Consider the following 19,638-nt stretch of genomic DNA (forward strand, 5'->3'; position numbering starts at 1 on the left):
CTACCCACTGTAAAATTGAAGTCATCTAAAATGCTGCCGCCTGTGTCCTAACTCTCACCAAGTCCCGTTCACCCAGCACCCCTGTGCTTACTGACCTACATTGGCTCCCAGTTAAGCAATGCCTCGATTTAAAAAAAAAAAAAAGTCATCCTTGTTTTCAAATCACTCCATGGCCTCACCCCTCTCTATCCCTGTAATCTCCTACAGCCCCACAACACTCCAGGACATCTGCGTTCCTTTAATTCTGCCCTCTTGAGCACCCATGAGTTCATTCGCTCCACCATTGGTGTCTGTGCCTTCAGCTGCCAAAGCTCTGAGCTCTGGAATTCCCTGCCTAAACTTCTCCGCCTCTCTACCTCACTTTCCTCCTTTTAAGACTCTCCTTAAAACCTACCTCTTTGACCAAGCTTCTGCCCTAATATTGCCTTATGTGGCTCGGTGTCAAATTATGTTTTATAATGCTCCTCTGAAGAGTCTTGGGATGTTTTACTATGTTTAAGGTGCTATATAAGTACTTGTTGTTGAACTCCTAGCACTTCTGGGCATGTCTGGAATCCCTTTCATGTAATCATCTTGTTGAAATGCTAAATGTTTAATCATGGAGGCATAGCCATGTTGAGTGTCAGACAAAGAGGAAAAAGTATCCGGGAATATTAGAACATTAATCATCGAGGAACTGGGTACCGCTATCTGTTGGACACTGTCCTTTCATCTGAGTCTTGGTCCTGAATTCAGGCAAGATTGATGAGAAAAAAACATCATCTGTAGATGTTTTAATTGGACACAATTTTGATAGCCACTACCCAGTTTGGAATCGTTACAGATCCATGGCACAAAAGTATCCACAATACAAATTGGAAGTAAATGGGCAATCATACTAAAAGGACAACTGTTGTGAGAAATTAAAACATCACTCTGGGGCAGTGGAGGATATTTGAGACTGAGGTTGAGAAACATTGTTGGAGCAAAGTACAGGGAGTCTTGCTCTACATCTAGCTCATGATACACCTGAACTGGAAGCACTTGATACTGACACTGGAGGAAAGAATTTCCACAGGGGTTTTTTCAATCTTGCACTGTAGCTTCAACGGACGATCATCAGGAATCCTGGAGAAATTAGGGGAACAGACGTTTATCCTGGCCATCCAGAATAGAAAAGGTGATTTATTTTTAGAAAGTCACTAGAAACATTTAGAATTAACACCCCATGAATACAGCGACACAGTGAAAAACAATACCCAGACAAATTGGGAGTATTGAGTTTGACCTTTGTTCCTTAAAGGAAAATAATGAATATGAAAGTTTGTTTCTACCAGCTCATGCAAACCTGTTTTTAGTGTTGCTTTAGTAGCTGTTGAGTAAACAGTGTTTAGTGTCTAATGGAAACCACCCTGACTACAGGAATCATAATTGTCTGACCTTCAACTTCAGGGACCTGTCCAAGAAGGTAGTATTATTAAGCCCTCAAACCACAAATGTTTCTTGTTCAGCCATGCAGGGAGCATCTATGTTGTGGGTGTTGGGTATATGGAGAAAAGTCAAAGCATTGGAATAATGTTAAAAGGAAATGAGTATTGGTCGGTTCAGCAGTCAGTACATCACGCTTTCACCGCAAGGCTCTGGAGTTGAATCTAATGCAGGTGGACTGGGAAAAGTGTGTCTCTGGTCACTATACGTGGGATAATACAAACATATTCAAGAAGCTTTCCTCTTGCACATTCCTTTTGTAATCCATTGTGCTAACAATTTGATAAGTATTGACTAGTGGAAACCTTTTATGAGCACATTTGCAATGGGGCTACAGTCAGCAACCAGCACAATTATTTCCCACTGTGGCTAACATTTTATCTTTTAGTGGCACTATATCCATCTCGGGTGGTACAGTGGGGCAGGACTTGGCTCTTCATGGTGTCAGAGAATGGCAGAACACAGCTTTCTGTTTCTCCAGAGGCTGTCAAAGTTGTACAAGCTCAGGTATGTAAATTAACAGGGACGAAGTAAAGAGATGAAACTATGGAACATGCCATATTGGGCACGCTCCTAATAAGCTATACTAGAGCATGCTGCGACTGAGCAAGCTATGCTAGGGCACTGTCCTATGGAACAAGCAATGCTGAAGCACTCCATTGGATAAGCCATGTTAGGGCACTCTCCTACTGAATAAACCATCCTGAGGCACTCCTATGAAATAATTGATCTTGTAGCACTGTTCTAGGTCTCCTAGATACTGTTAATAGAATGGCAGAGATCTTGGAACAGGTGGTCTCTGCTTTTAGCTAACTAATTGTTAATTTTTTTAGGAATAGTAAAAGAGAGTGATAACTATTGACCACAGTCAAGGCAGTGGAGTGGATGTTGCAACTGGCCTTGGTATCCCTGAACCAGGGAGGGGAAAAATCAGCAAGGATTCCTGCCCCTAATCACTAACACTTGCTGGAAAGTGTATATCTGTGGATGTTGGGTGAAAATATTGTTTACTGGGCCAAATATAAGAATATGTAGAAATATATTAAAGGGATGGTCAGAGGGACAAAGTAACACCGGGGGGAAAAAACACTGTTGCAGACACAAAATGGTAAATTCTTTCAGTACTTCTACAGTAAGTGAGCAGTCAGAGGAAAGGTGAGAACCATAAAGGATACGAATCGGCTTGCAACAAGGTTAAGTGAGTGGGCAAAAATTTGGCAGATGGAGTATAATGTGGGAAAATGTGAGGTTATCCACTTTGGAAGGAAGAATGAAAAAGCAAATTATTATTTAAATGGAGTGAGACGACAAAATGCTGCGGTACAAAGGGATCTGGGGGTCCCAGTACATGAAACACAAAGTTAGCGTGCAGGTACAGCAAGTAATTAGGAAGGCTAATGGAATGTTGGCCTTTATTGCAAGGGGGATGGAGTATAAAAGTAGGGAAGTTTTGATGCAACTTTACAGGGCGCTGGTGAGACCACACCTGGAGTACTGCGTACAGTTTTGGTCTCCATATTTAAGGAAAGATATACTTGCATTGGAGGCAGTGCAGAGAAGGTTCACTACATTGATTCCTGGGATGAAGGGGTTGACGTATGATGAAAAGTTGAGCAGGTTGGGCCTATACTCATTGGAGTTTAGAAGAATGAGAGGTGATCTTATTGAAACATATAAGATTCTGAGGGGGATTGACAGGGTGGATGCTGAGAGGATGTTTCCCCTCATGGGGGAATCTAGAACTAGGGGGCATAGTTTCAGAATAAGGGATCACCCATTTAAGACTGAGATGAGGAGGAATTTCTTGAGGGTCATTAATATTTGGAATTCTCTACCCCAGAGAGCTGTGGAGGCGGAATCATTGAATATATTCAAGGCGAAGATTGACAGACATTTGAACTACAAGGGAGTCAAGGGATATGGGGAGAGAGCGGGAAAGTGGTGTTGATGCCAAGATTGGATCAGCCATGACCTTACTGAATGGCAGAGCAGGCGCGAGAGGCGAATTGGCCGACTCCTGTTTATGTTCTTATGTTGGACAGTAAATATTCCTAATGATTACTTCCTCCAGATATTCATAAGGGAAAACATAAGCAACATAACCTCCCTAAATAAAAATAATATAAGCAGAATTAATGACTTTGATCTAAATAAAATGGAAACCTTATACAGGCTAAAAGGGCTCGAAACAAAGATCCCAGGGTAAACTGAGGCCCCATCTGCCCTCGCAGGTGGATGTAAAAGATCCCATGGCACTATTTGAAGAACAGCAGGGGCATTCTCCCCAGTGTACTGACCAATATTTATCCCTCAATCAGCTTCACTAAAAAAACAGATTATCTGGTCATTATCACATTGCTGTTTGCGGGACCTTGCTGTGCACAAAATGACTGCCACATTTTCTACATTACAACAGTGACTGATTCAAAAGTACTCCATTGGCTGTAAAGCACTTGGGGACATCCTGAGGTGGTGAAAGGTGCTGCACAAATGCAAGCAAGTAATCCTCCCTTTGAATTGAGGTGGCGGGAGTTATTATAAGGTATTCACTGGGCACTAGCAAGGTATCAGCAGATTGGAAGCAGGCTAACATGATGTCACTTTCAAAAAGGGCAACAACGCAGACACAGGCAACTACAGATTCATCAGTCATACTTCAATAGTGTAAAATAATGGAATTAATTATCAGGAGTAAACTTGAGGATTATCTGTTCAATAATAACTTAGTCAATAGTGGATTCAGAAGGGGAAGATTCTGCCTAAGCATTCTTCCTGATCTTTTGAGGAAATCACATCCCAAGTGGGGTATGGAAATCTCTGACATGATGTACTTGGACTTCCAAAAGGTATATGACAAAGTTTCACATGGAAGACTACCAGTTAAATTCAATATACTGGGGTTTTAGGGTAAATCTTGGGAATGGATATGAAATATGCTGAAACATAGAAAATAACACATACTTGTTAGAGGAGTTAGATTAAAGAGGAGGGAAGTGCTGAGTGTGATACCCAAGGGATTGTTATTAGGACCATCACTGTTTCTAATTTACATCAGTGACTTTGATTCAAAGTTCCACATAGAAGGCTGGTTAACAAAATTGAGGCTCATGGAATAGGTGGGTCAGTGGCAGCTTGGATAAGGAATTGGCTTAAGGACAGAAAACAGCGAGTTGTGGTAAATGGCTGTTTTTCAGACTGGAGGATGGTAGACAGTGGTGGTCCCCAAGGGTCAGTGCTGGGGTCACTTATATTTTTATGTGTGTGTATATATATATATATATATATATATATATATATATGTGTGTATGTATATGCAAACAGTGAGGATGATGCCAACCGACTGCAACAGGACATAGAAAGCCCAGCGGAATGGGCAGACAAGTGGCAGATGGAATTTAATACAGAGAAATGTGAGGTGATGCATTTTGGCAGAAGGAACAGGGAGAGGCAAAATACACTTAATGGCACAGTTTTAAAGGGTGTGCAGGGACAGAGGGACCTGGGAGTTAATGTGCATAGATCCCTGAAGGTGGCGGGACATATTGAGAGAGTGGTTAGCAAAGCATATGGGATCTTGGGCTTCATAAATAGAGGTATGGAGTACAAAAGTAGAGAAGTTATGCTGAACCTTTATTGCATCCAGTTCTGGTCACCAAACTTTAGGAAGGATGTGAAGGCACTTGAGGGTGCAGAGGAGATTTACCAGAATGGTTCTGGGGGTGGGGGATCTTAGCTACAAGGACAGGTTGGAGAAGCTGGATTTGTTTTCATTAGAGCAAAGGAGGTTGAGGGGTGATTTGATAGAGGTGTACAAGATTATGATTGGTTTGGATAGGCTAGACAGGGAAAGGCTGTTCCCACTAATTGATGGTACAAGGACTAGGGGACACAAATTTAAGGTTTTGGACAAGAGATACCGGGGGAATGTGAGGAAAAACTTTTTTACCCAGTGAGTGGCGAGGACCTGGAACTTGCTGCCAACAGAAGTGGTGGAAGTGGAGACACACTATTTTCAAGGGGAGACTGGATAGGCACTTGAGGGAAATAAACTTGCAGGGCCACGGGAATAGAGCGGGGGAATGGGACTGACTGACTTGCTCTGTCGAGAGCTGGAACGAACTCGATGGGCCGAATGGCCTCCTTCAGTGCTGTTAAGACTCTGACTCTATGATTCAGAAACTCAATGCAAATTTGCATATATCATCAAACTAGGAGAGGCATTGAATTCAGAGAAGGAAGTTTAGAAATTACAAGTTGAGTTAGAAAAAATGAGTGGGCAGAACAATGGAAGATGAATGCGAAGAAGTGTAAAGTACTGCACATAGGAAGGAAAACGTGTCCTCCATCAATCATGTTGAATTAGCTGAGGACTAAATTCAAAAAGAGACTTCGGAGTCTTAGTAAACTCAACACTTAAGATGTCCAGCCCCTGTAGAGCAGCAAACAAGACCGAGAATGCGAATATATAGAGAGAAAATTAATAGAATACAAGAGGAAATCATGCTCGAACTGTATAGTGCTCTGATCAAACCACACCTGGAATAATGTGACCAGTTCTGGTTACTGAGGCAAAAAGGAGAGATTCCCGCACAGGAGACAGTAGAGGAAAGCCACAAGACCGATTCTTGGTGTCCGAACTATGAGGAACATCGGAGAAACTTGGGCTTTTCAGCCTTCAATGGAGGGGACCGAGAGGTAAACTTATTGAGGTATGTGATAGTAAATGGTATGGAGAAGGTAAATCCAGAAAATGACTTCAAATTAAATTGAGTTAAAATTCAAGGGGCCATGTGGTAAACCACTGTTGACCCTGTACATGTCTGTGTGGTAAACCACTGTTAACTCTGTACAAGTCCGGGCATGTCTCCACCCCTGGCTCCACCCCTAAGCCCGGGTATAAAGGTGACTCACCACCCTTCCCCCGGGAGCTCTTAGGATGGATTCACTAGCAGAGGCATGCTCCAGTTCTTAGTCAATAAAAGCCTACTTCATATAAGTCCATCTCGTAGTCTTTGGTGTTGTTGATAGCGCATCAATTTTATTGACTAATTTTCGACATGGAGCAAATCTTGAAGCCGGAACGTTTAGACCTGGATCCTCAAGCAGCAGATGCAGCCAATAACTTTGAACACTGGCTGAGCTGTTTCGAAGCCTTCCTGGAGGCCTCCAGCACTACCATCACTACAGATGACGCGAAACGGCTTGTCTTGAACTCACGGGTGAGCCACCGAGTCTACTCGATCATCCGAGACGCCACTACTTACGCAGCCGCCATCGCGACGCTAAAGGAACAATACGTGAGGCCTGTTAACGAGCTCTATGCCAGACACCTCCTGGCTACCCGAAAACAGCGCCCCGGGGAATCGGGCGCTGAATATTTACTGGCGCTGAGAGTCCTCGGCCGGGACTGTAATTGCAAAGCGGTGACGGCCAAGGAATGCATGGAAGACCTGATCCGAGACGCCTACGTAGCCGGCATCAGGTCCAACTATACTCGGCAGAGGCTGCTGGAACAGAGGGGGCTTGACCTGCAGAAGACGGTGGCCCTCGCTAACTCGCTAGACGTGGCCCTCCAGAACATGGATGCCTACCCCCCTGACCGGATGGCCACGTGGATGCCACGGGAGCAGCCATCTTGGGACCCGGTAAGGCCACAAGCCGCCAGCAGCCCAACTACAGCTGCAATGACCAGAGGCCAGAAATGCTACTTCTGCGGCCAGGCCAAGCACCCCAGACAGCAATGCCCAGCAAAGGACGCGACCTGCTCCAAATGCGGCAAGAAAGGCCACTACGCGAGAGTGTGCAGGGCGAAATCGACCCCCAATTCCAGCAGCGCCGCGTGTGAACCGTACAGCACCACCAGCCGAGGGGGAGCCGCCATCTTGGACACCATTCCGGGACCAGGCCCCCGGCGCAGGCGAATACTACAGCGACCCACCGACCTCGACGATGGCCTCCATCACCCTGGACCAATCTAGGCCTCCATCACCCTGGACCAATCTAGGCCCCATCAACTAGCCAGGTCCATGATGAACGTAAAGGGAAATGGCCATGCCACAAATTGCCTTTTCGACTGCAGAAGCACGGAGAGCTTCATCCACCCCGACACGGTGTGATGCTACTCCCTATCGGTTATGCACACACGCCACCAGTTCTTTATGGCCTCAAAGTCCCATACAGCGGACGTCGGCGGCTACTGTGTAGCGACTCTGACAGTAAATGGCGTGGAGTACAGTGAGTTTAAATTCCTCGTCCTGCCACAGCTCTGCACTCCCGTACTGCTAGGATTAGACTTCCAGTGCCATCTGGAGAGCGTCACGATGGCATACGGCGGGCCCTTGCCCCCACTTACAGGCTGCAGCCGGCAGAATTTAAACACGGCGCCGCGCAAAGTATGCAGCCTGTCCACCCTGAAGGTCAAACACCACCACCCCCCCCCCCCCCCCCGTTGTTCGCTAACCTCGCCAAAGACTGCAAGCCAATTGCTACTAAAAGCAGGCGGTACAGTGCCGGGGATAGGAGCTTTATTAAATCAGAAGTAGAAAGACTCCTGAGGGAAGGGATTATCGAGGGCAGCACCAGCCCATGGCGAGCCCAAGTGGTGGTAGTAAAGACCGGCGAAAAACAGCGCCTGGTTATTGATTACAGCCAGACGATCAATCGATACACGCAATTAGACGCATACCCACTCCCCCGCATATCTGACATGGTCAACCAGATAGCACAATATCGGGTATTCTCGACGATTGATCTGAAGTCGGCATACCACCAGCTCCCCATCAGGCCTGAGGACTGCCAGTACACAGCCTTCGAGGCTGACGGTCGCCTCTACCACTTCCTCCGAGTCCCCTTCGGCGTCACCAACGGGGTCTCGGTCTTCCAAAGGGAGATGGATAGGATGGTTGACCAGAACGCGCTGCAGGCCACCTTCCCCTACCTAGACAACGTCACCATCTGCGACCATGACCGGCAGGACCACGAAGCCAACCTAGAAAAATTCCTCCGTACGGCCCAACGGCTGAATCTGACATACAACAGAGAAAAATGTATGTTGCGCGCCTCGCTATTCTTGGCTGCGTGGTGGAAAACGGAGTCATCGGCCCCGACCCCGACCGAATGCGCCCCCTCCTGGAACTACCCCCTCCCCACTGCCTAAAAGCCCTGAAGAGATGCCTAGGGTTCTTCTCTTACTACGCCCAGTGGGTGCCCAACTATGCGGACAAAGCCCGGCCCCTCATCAAGTCAACCTCCTTCCCCCTGACGGCAGAGGCCCGTGCGGCCTTCACCCTCATAAAAGAGGACATTGCGAAGGCCACAATGCATGCAGTGGATGAGTCCATCCCTTTCCAAGTGGAGAGCGATGCATCCGACTTCGCCCTAGCCGCAACCCTTAACCAGGCGGGGAGACCCGTGGCCGCCTTTTCACGGATCCTCCAGGGCCCCGAAATTCGACACTCCTCAGTCGAGAAGGAGGCCCAGGCGATAGTGGAGGCTGTACGGCACTGGAGGCATTACCTGGCCGGTAAACGTTTCACCCTGCTCACTGACCAACGGTCAGTAGCATTTATGTTTAACAACAGACAAAGGGGGAAACTCAAAAATGATAAGATATTGCGGTGGAGGATCGAGTTATCCACCTACAACTACGATATCTTATACCGGCCCGGGAAACTTAATGAGCCCCCAGACGCCCTATCCCGTGGGACATGTGCCAACGCACAAGTCGATAGGCTACGGACCCTCCACAATGATCTCTGCCACCCGGGGGTCACCAGGTTCTTCCACTTTATTAAAGCTCGCAACCTGCCTTACTCCATCGAGGAGGTCAGGACCATGACCAAGAACTGCCAGGTCTGCGCCGAATGCAAACCGCATTTTTATAGGCCAGACAGGGCACACCTGATTAAAGCCACCCGCCCCTTCGAACGTCTCGGTGTCGATTTCAAGGGGCCCCTTCCCTCCTCTGACCGCAACACGTACTTCCTCAATATTATTGACGAGTACTCCTGTTTCCCCTTCGCCATCCCCTGCCCGGACATGACCAGCGCCACAGTCATCAGGTGCCTCAACGACCTGTTTGCCATATTTGGCTTCCCCAATTACATCCACAGCGACAGGGGCTCGTCGTTCATGAGCGACGAGCTGCGCCAGTACCTGCTCGAGAAGGGCATAGCCACGAGCAGGACTACCAGCTACAACCCCCGGGGTAACGGACAGGTAGAGAGGGAGAACGCAACGGTGTGGAAGACCGCCATGCTCTCCCTAAAATCCAAGGGCCTCCTAATCTCCCGCTGGCAAGATGTCCTCCCCGATGCGCTCCACTCCATACGATCACTGCTCTGTACTGCCACAAATGCCCCCCCCTCACGAGAAGATGTTCGTCTTCCCCAGGAAATCCACCTCGGGGACATCACTACCGCCATGGCTGATGTCTCCGGGACCTGTCCTGCTCAGGAAACACGTGAGGAGCCATAAGACGGACCCCCTGGTCAAAAAGGTTCACCTCCTCCACGCCAACCCACAGTACGCCTACGTGGCGTATCCTGACGGGCGGGAGGACACAGTCTCAATTCGAGACCTCGCACCCTCAGGTGCCACCCGAAACACCATCGATCACCATCCACTACCTCCACCCACCACCACTACCCACGATGCACCACCGGGGTGTCTACCACGAACTGACGACATGCCGGTGCCATCCCTACCCCGAGAGGACGACACGCCAGTGCTCCGTCCCACGCGAGAAGCGGCCGCGGGCAAAGAACCGCCGCAACCGGCACCACGAAGATCATTACGGGAGACAAGACCCCCGGAGAGACTTTCATATACGAACTTTTGAAACACTTCACCCCGCTGGACTCTTTTTTAAACGAGGGGTGAATGTGGTAAACCACTGTTAACCCTGTACAAGTCCGGGCGTGTCTCCACCCCTGGCTCCACCCCTAAGCCCGGGTATAAAGGTGACTCACCACCCTTCCCCCGCGAGCTCTTAGGATGGATTCACCAGCAGAGGCATGCTCCAGTTCTTAGTCAATAAAAGCCTACTTCATATAAGTCTATCTCGTAGGCTTTGGTGTTGTTGATAGCGCATCAGGCCAAATCTAGTAAAAGGCAAATTTAGTGGTGTTATTGGGATGTTCTTCACAGGGTAATCAATACATGGAATGCATTCCTGGAGGTGAAAACTTTGGAATTGAAACAATTGGATGCTGCAAACCGGGGGCTGGAGGGTCTTTCTGGATCACTAGCTAAGATGGGCTGAATGGCCTTCCACATTCCCAATGATCTTGTGCTCTCCAGGCTCAGCTGTGATGCCTTCCATGGCTGCACAGCTTGCTGGCATTGCGTGTACACACGGTTTAAAAGGGAAGCATTTTCATTACAAAACCTTTTGTTGTTTGTTTACAAGCACAAAGTCAATGACATAATTCGCAACAAACCAAATCACCAGTGCATGTGTTTACAATGTCAGTGAGAAATACAGCATACAGCTCTTCTCACTCCTTGAACAAAGAAAGATTTTCCAGTTTGTGTTCAGGAATACACTGCCCCTTTTTATATTAACGTGTACTACCAAACATAAATTAGCATCGGTGAGCTGATAATTTATTAGCTCAGTCTACTGAAAATCCAATTAGTTCACCAATACATTTGAGGTGGAGCGAGGATTCACTATGACTCCTATAATTAGAAATTCCCTGTAAATATTCCCACTTCACTCGCATGCTCGATTTGTCTCCAAAATGTTGAAAAATAACCTTTTCAAGAAACTGTTATTGCGAGAAAGAGCAGCAGTCAATGAATTCAGGAATTGCTGCGTTTAGTAGGCCCCTGAGGGAATGGGCACTGCTCCCAGTAACAGCGAGGCAAGAATCCGCCAGGGACACAGCAGGCAATCTGCGGATTATATTTATACCTGCATCAAGAATCTCACACTGGGGGTGGTGACGAGTAGCAATTTGTCGTTTTAGACTTGGATTGCGAGGTCCAAAGCCACTAAGAGTAGGCGACAGGTGCTCGGAGTTACAGACTGGGAGGGAATGGGTTTCCTATCCAGAGAGGAGTTTGAAAGCGGCTCAATGATCCGTTAAACGCACTACCTCCTGCACCTGAGAACTATTGCTGACTCCGCCTCGGGCGCCGGCCCCTTTAGTGCAGCTCATTGGTGTTCTCAGTCACACTGCCGAACCCTACTCCAATTGGAAAGCTGCTCATCCTGCAACAAGTGCACCAGAGACGAGAGGAGCGCAGCTATTGAGCACCGGAGCTTCTTGGAAGTCTGATAGTGCAACGGATTCGAAGGCAAATGGCTAATGCTGGGCTTGAAATCCTGGGGCTCGCCCTGGGTGTGATCGGCTGGCTGGGAGCCGTCATAACCTGTGCCCTGCCCATGTGGAGAGTGACCGCTTTCATTGGAAACAATATTGTAGTGGCGCAGATTATTTGGGAAGGTCTTTGGATGAACTGTATTGTTCAGAGCACCGGGCAGATGCAATGTAAGGTGTACGACTCTCTGTTGGCGCTCTCCCAAGATCTCCAGGCTTCCAGAGCTTTGACCGTCATTGCCATTGTGGTGGGAGTCCTGGGCATCCTCATCTCCATCATGGGAGCCAAATGCACCAACTGTGTGGAAGACGAGGCAACAAAGGCCAAGATTATGATCGTAGCTGGAATTATCTTCATCCTTTCTGGGTTGATGACCCTGATCCCAGTCTCTTGGTCAGCGAACACCATCATCAGAGATTTCTACAACCCGCTGGTGACGGACGCCCAGAGGAGAGAACTTGGAGCCTCCTTGTACATCGGTTGGGGGACATCAGGTCTGCTGCTCCTCGGAGGGGCTATGCTCTGCTGCTCCTGCCCTCCAAAGGATGAGAAGTACGCGCCTTCCAGAGTGGCCTACTCTGCCGCCAGGTCCATGGGTCCCAGTGGGTACGACAAGAAGGACTATGTGTGAAGGGGCCATCAGTCAGCGGCCAGTGCCCAGCTCGCCCTCCAGGGTCTCAGCAGCATCTCTGAACCCTTGAGTCATCACTCTGGGGTGAATCCTATCTCAGATTTTATTGTCTTTTTTTAAAAACCATTTTAAAAACCATTTGAGATATTGCTTTCAACTTAAATTACTTGTTAAATTCAAGAGATAAAATGACGTGTATGTGTCTGTGTATATATATCGGTTTGGTGCATTTCACGAGTTAGCAGAGTTGTGTTTAATTGTGACTCTTGTATTTGTGTCTTGATTCCCTGTTGGTTTCTCTCTGATGTGGCGCCGCCCCGGTCTCGTGAATCCGGGATAATGTCGATAACCGGGTTTTTGGCTCTGTGATTGACAAGGGGCGGCACCATTTTAAAAAGTAGCATTGCTGAAAATACACAACAAATAGGTCAACATGGGGAAAAGAGCAAGAGCCTGTGAAAAGTTGCCATTCCAACCTGCTGTGTATTTCCAAATGTGCAGTTGTTTCTGATCAATGAATAACAGGAGAAAAGACTGAGGGGCCGGGGGGAACCAGCTATCATTTCAGTACAAATATAATCAATCACGCTTGTAAAATGCATGTTAATGAATAAACTTCACAGAAATGCACGTGGGCCTCAGAATTCTTTTAAATAATGAGATCCTTTGAAACTTTCTCAGCTGGGCTTAGATGGGGTGGGAACAAAGAGTTCAGTTTTATGGATCTGTGCAGACACACCAAGAGATGAGATGTTTGTCTTGCTTCAGGATGGGTTCTGGCTCCAGAGAATCCAATTAACACTCTGCCCTGAGATTAAAGCTTCTAAATGAGCAAACATGTTTTAAAGTTTTAGTGGGATGCACCTTAAGAAATAGCTAAGAGTCTTCAGGTAACAGTAACCTCTAACCAGCCAGCCAGCACCCCACCCATTCAGCACTTTTCCCTGTCTCATTATCTACATTCCAGGGAGATGAGCCCAGTTTGAGAAACTGGGAGTCAGCCTATTTATGTTTACTTCAGAGTCCTGAGGTGAGAGACTGTCCGCTCCCTTTTGTCTCTTTCACTCCCGTTTCCCCTCTCTCCCCCTTAATGAACTCCTGTCTTTACCTTTTGTCTTTCTTACCTTCTTTCTCTCCTCCTCCCCTCTTTGTTTTCTCCTTTGTCCCTCCACTCTTTCCCCTTTCTCTGTTTCACGTCTGTCAACCCCTTTTTTCTCCTTCTGCCTCTCTTGTTTTTCTCTCACTTCTGTCTTGTTTTCTACCCATGCTCTTTCCCACTCTGTGTTCTTTCTTCTCTTCCCCTCCCTTTTTCCCCTCTTGACTCTCCTCTCCCCTTTATCTATCATTCTCTATCCTGTCTCTTTTCCACCGTCCTCTTTATCCTTCTGCACTTCCCCTTTCTGTGCCTCTTTCCCTCATCGTTTCCTCTATCCCATCGTCCCTTTGTCTATACCTTCTCCCTCCTCTTACCCTCTCTGTTCCCTCTTTATTCCTTGCTTTCTTTCCTCTATTCCCCTACTCTCCTCCTCTGTCTCAGTTTTCCATCTTGTCCCCTCTGTTCTCTTATCTATTCCCCCCCCCCCCCAATCTCTCCACTGTCTTCTCTTCATCCCTTTCCTCTCTTCCCCTATCTGTCTTTCCTTCTCAATCCCCCTCTTTTCCCTCTGTCTCTCATCTCTGTTTTACATACTACATAGAATTTTACAGCAGAGACTGGCCATTCAGCCCAATAGGTCTATGCTGACGTTTATGCTCCATGTGAGCCTCTACCAATCTTACTTATCAACATATATCCTATTCCTTTCTCCCTCATGCACTTATCTAGCTTCCCCTTAAATGCATCTTGCCGTTTTCCACTCTTGCCCTCTGTCTCTTCCCCTATCTATTTATCTTTGTCCCTTTTCTGCACCAGTACCTCTTCTATCTTCTCTCTCTCTCTCTCTCTCTCTCTCTCTCTCTCTCTCTCTCTCTCTCTCTCTCTGTCTAACCTCACCTTTTCTCTCAATGCTCTTCCCCTGTCTCCTGTCTACTCTTACTTTATCTCTTTCCCTTCTCATTTCCTTACTCTGTTCTCTCTGCTTGACCTGCCCCACCCTGCCCAGCCCTTCTCCTTTCTGTCTCATGTCTCTGCCCATCTCCTCTCATTTCCTCTGTCTAGACCCCTTAGTCTCTCCTCTGCTCCTTCTCTTCCTCCTTTTTCTCTCTTCCCCTTTCTGTGTAATCTGTCTCTCCCCTCCATCTATCCTTTCTGCCTACTCCTCTCTATTTTCTACTCTCTTCTGGTGTGTCTCTTCCCCCTTTGTATCCGTTCATCCCTCCCAATCTTTCCTTGCTTCCCCTTAGTCTCTCCTTTCTACCCCCTCTCTTCACCTTCCCCTCTTCCTCTTTGTTTGCCTATCCTATCTTCCCCTTTCTGCCTCTCATTTTTCCACTGTCTCCTCTCCTCTTTCGGTCCCTGTCTGTTTTTCCTCCCTGTCTTTTCCCCTCACTGCGTCTCTTCTCTTTCCTTCACTGTCTTTACCTTCCCTCTCTGCCCATTTTTCCTATCTTTTTTCTCTCATCACCCCCCCTTCCATTGCTGTCTCAATCCTGTTCTTCTGTCTCTTCCCCTGTTCCTTTTCTTTTGTCTGCTGTGTTCCTCTCTGCCATTGTTGTTCAACTGACCGACCTATATTATATAATACTTGGTGTCAGGAATGGGGTCGTGTTCCTGGTGTCCAGCATTGCTAAGGCAGTGGAGGAGTTTCAAAATGAAAGGGTCACTTTTCTTCGTGCAGTCACCTGCTGCATAGGCACCCGCTGCATAGGCAATGTGAGAAATGTTTTCAATTTGTTCTTGGGTTGAAGGTGAAGCTGGCAAGGCCACATTTATTGCCCATCCTTAATTGCTTTAAGAAGGTGATTAGGGGGCGGGGCGGCCTCTGTGAACCACTAATCCTTATTCTGATAGTGCTCCCATAATTGTATTCGGTAAGGAATTCCACAATTTTAACAGACAACAAAGTAATAGTGAGGTATGACCAAATTAGGATGGTGTGTGACGGGAATTTGGAGGTGAAGGTGTTTGTATTCCATTGCTGTTTTTGCTCTTCTCCGTGTTGGAGGTTGTGGGTGGAAGGTGCTGTCAAAGGAAACTTGGTGAGTTGTTGCGTTGCATCCTGTAACTAGCACATACTGCAGGTACAGTGCACTAATGGTGGAGGGGGTAGATATTGAGTCCAGTGGCAGAGGTGTCAATCAAGTCAACTCTTCTATCCTGGATGATTTTTCTTCAGCCAGCATTGCCAGCCATGCTACACTATAGCAAGAGCTACAGGGATTCCCCAACCCCCCACCCTGCGGCACTGGATATTGCCAGGATCTCGCCAACAATGAGCCTGACCACAGAAAATCCCCCAAGGTCAGGGTACAGGGAGACAGGCAGGTGCAATTCATGAGTATATTATAAATGGCATGACACTGCAACACTGGTGGGATTCTTGTAGGAACAGAAAATCTAGGCCTAAGAGTCTTTGTTCTCCTTATCCATGGAGAGTCTGACACCAAACTCAGCTACAGTATGGTCACTGTTTCCAAAATACTCCCGAATCATCCTTGGTTTGTTACTCTAAACCAAATTCATAGAAGTTTATAACACAGAAGGAGGCCATTGTTTGTGTTCTCCCACAATTCTACCTTCATCTGCTTCAAATATTTATCCAATTTTCCCTTAATAGAAGTCCATTTTTTTCAAATCCACCATCAGCCTTGTGTGCTCCTCAATAATTTGGGTCAAAAACCAGGTCCATATTCAGTAAGTAAATCGCTGTCGAGCCATTTTTAACATACTCATGTGTTTTAAAAAAAAAACTGAACACCAAGATTTTACATCTTATGTTCTGCAATTTCCATCTTATTTTTGAGTGCTACTTTGAAAATAAGACCTACTAAAGCTAATTTATGATCTGAAATAATTCCTGATATGCGGCACAATATGATCTGGGTATCAAATGGGAATCCTCATGGTGTCTAATATGCTCAAAGTACAGTGATCCTTCATAGCAGATCCTTCTAAGGTCTGACATCCATGGAGCATGGTGACTTCAGGAAGGATCCTCATGAGGTCTGGTAGCAATGGAGTATGGTAGCCCTTCAAATGTGATCCTCATAGAGTTTGGGATTCATGGGTGAGCTTTCTGCAGGGTCCTTTGTGGGATTTATGATTCATGAGATATGGTGATCCTTTAACCATGCTTAATCCTGACTTTGGATGGCCAAAGTGAAAAGTGCTTCCTTCCCCAGGACCAACATCCTTCATCTTGATAAACACAAATGTTCACCCCCTAAAAGCCACTGCCAAAGAGGTAGTGCCTCCAGGTGAATGGACCTCAATACTGATCACCAAATGGACAGATCTCACCATTCCACTCACTTCCCACAGGTACTGAGCGCTGCCTGAACCCAGCACCATCCCTCTTGGCAAAAATGAAAGTGACAAATAAAGGAATAATGTAACTGTTCCCATTATTACCTAATGTTCAACCCTGGTTAGTCCTGCTGTGTCAGCCTTCACTCAGTGGTAACACAGTCATAGAAACATAGAAGATAGGAGCAGGAGTAGGCCATTCAGCCCCTCGAGCCTGCTCTGCCATTTAATGCGATCATGGCTGATCATCCAAATTCAGTACCCTGTCCCTGCTTTCTCCCCATATCCCTTGATCCCTTTAGCCTTAAGAAATATATCTAACTCCTTCTTGAATATATTTAATGAATTGGCCTCAACTGCCTTCTGTGGGAGAGAATTCCACAGGTTCACCACTCTCTGGGTGAAGAAATTCCTCCTCATCTCAGTCCTAAATGGCTTACCCCTTATCCTTAGACTGTGACCCCTGGTTCTGGACTCCCCTGCCATCGGGAACATCCTTCCTGCATCTCGTCTGTCTAGTCCTGTTAGAATGTTATAAGTTTCAATGAGATCCCCTCTCATTCTTCTAAACTCTAGCAAATATAAGCCTAATCGACCCAATTTCTCCTCATAAGTCATTCCTGCCATCCCAGGTATCAGTCTGGTGAATCTTCGCTGCACTCTCTCCATGACAAGAACATCCTTCCTCAGATAAGGTGACCAAAACTGCACACAATACTCCAGGTGTGGTCTCACCAAGGCCCTGTACAACTGCAGCAAGACATCCTTGCTACTGTACTCTAATCCTCTCGCTATGAAGGCCAACATACCATTTGCCTTCTTAACCGTCTGCTGCACCTGCATGTTTACCTTCAGCGACTGGTGCACAAGGACACCCAGGTCTCGTTGCACTTCCCCTTTTCCCAATCTATTGCCATTCAGATGATAATCTGCCTGTTTTTGCCACCGAAGTGGATAACCTTGCATTTATCCACATTTGGCAGATGCAGTATAATCACCCAACCTGTCCAAATCATACTGGAGTTTCTCTGCATCCTCCTCACAGCACGCACGCCCACCCAGCTTTGTGTCATCTGCAAACTTGCAGATATTACATCTAGTTCCCTCGTCTAGATCATTAATATATATATTGTGAATAGCTGGGGTCCTAGCACCAATCCCTGCAGTACCTCACTAGTCACAATCATCTGAGTCAGAAGGTTGTGGATTCAAGTCCCACTCCATAGACTTGAGCACGTAATCTAGGTTGATACTCTAGTACAGTACTGAGGGAGTGCTGCACTGTCGGTGGTGCCGTCCTTCGGATGAAATGTTAAACTGAGGCCCCGTTTCCTACATTACAATAGTGACTACATTTCAAAAGTACTTCATTGGTTGTAAAGTGTTTTGAGACATTGTGAAAGAAGCTTTATAAATGCATGTTCTTTTGTTTTTCTTTGCTGGGTTTCACTCAGTGTCACAGTAACTGATATTAGGAACTGTTTCTTAAATTCTCCTGTGTTGTGTTTGACTTCCACCATGTGCAGCTGTTTTTAATGTGTTAATGCTATGAATAATAAAAGCAAGGAGCACAGCCCCAAGGAGGTTCTCTGTACCTGAGCTGGTTCTATCTACGATAATAGCATTTCTTCCTTTAGTTTGCTTTTCAGTGAGTCATATATTAAACACAACAGATATGGGAAGGTTTCAAAATTAATTTGTCTCTCTACGCACCAGCACCTTCACGTACCACCTGTCTACATTTCTTTGTTAAGAAGTTAATCCTGTTAAATTACCCTGAAACCAAAATAAAAGCTGTAAATTAGTTGCAGGAAGTAATAAGGAGACAGTGCATTGCTTCAAGGTGCCAATGCTTGATGATCTGACCGCTCGATGCTCAATGCACTACCCAGTGTCATGCTGAACAATACAGACCAGGAAGGCCAGTTGATCAGCCCGTGATAATTAGTAACGAGCATATTTGTATGAAATTCTTCCGTCTGCTATTTAACAGAGCACCCACAATTTGATTGATTGAAGACATTAACATTTTATGTTAAATGGGTTCATCTCTTCTGTGAAATTACAGAGAGAAAAATGGCACATCTGGCCATTCCTGATAACGTACATTTTCAGGATTTCAACCAGCAGGGTTGGGCTTGCCAGTGATGCAGTCTGCAGTTGAATAGCCTATGCAGACTCACACACTTGGGTAAGTTTCTGGAGGGCTGCTGGAACTGCACCCCAGCAAGGGTTGGAGACTTCAGGGGTGGGGTGCATTGGAAAAACCATGCAGGCACTTTATTGATAGTCAGGAGTGCCCAATCACCTGATTGACATAGGATCCCTGCCCTAGGGTTTGACATTAATGCCACCAGATTGTGTAACTTTAAGGGTCACTTGTAATGCCAGCTTACAACTCATTCATAGCAGAAGATTTCAAAACATTTTATGTAATCCTTTCCCCAACCCCCCTCCCCATGCTTCTCCCCTGAAAACTAGGTTTTAAAGAACAGTTTTGTTTGAATTCCAGGACGGTGGGATAGCAAGAGGCCACCCTGATGCAACGATTATGGGAGTTTTCCAGAATTCTCAGCTTTTGAAGGGATTGGCTTGCTTCCCTGGAGATTCAATCAGGATTGAGTTTCTTCTGTGACTTTGCCTGTGCATATTGAATGACCCAAATGCTGGGCTGGTTTAATTTTGTGACTGGTGAACAAGAAAGCTCACATTGTGGAAGAGCCCTATCCCCATAAATGACCAATGGGGATAAAAAATGATTCAGACGCTGACCCGATGACTCAGCTGGTGAATGCACTGCCCAGTGTGA

General features: G+C 46.6%; 1 protein-coding gene across 1 annotated transcript; it reads left to right on the forward strand.

The window, feature by feature from the left end:
• Positions 1-11,429: 11,429 nt before the first annotated feature.
• Positions 11,430-18,450, forward strand: LOC147102139 (claudin-3-like). The gene has a single exon (XM_085964383.1). It carries the CDS (start codon positions 11,774-11,776, stop codon positions 12,422-12,424), a length of 651 nt encoding a protein of 216 aa, XP_085820509.1. The 5' UTR covers positions 11,430-11,773; the 3' UTR covers positions 12,425-18,450.
• Positions 18,451-19,638: the final 1,188 nt, after the last annotated feature.

This window comes from Somniosus microcephalus, chromosome 22 (assembly GCF_052327205.1).
Source record: "Somniosus microcephalus isolate GS21.2 chromosome 22, FLI_Smic_1.0, whole genome shotgun sequence".
Taxonomy (NCBI): domain Eukaryota; kingdom Metazoa; phylum Chordata; class Chondrichthyes; order Squaliformes; family Somniosidae; genus Somniosus; species Somniosus microcephalus.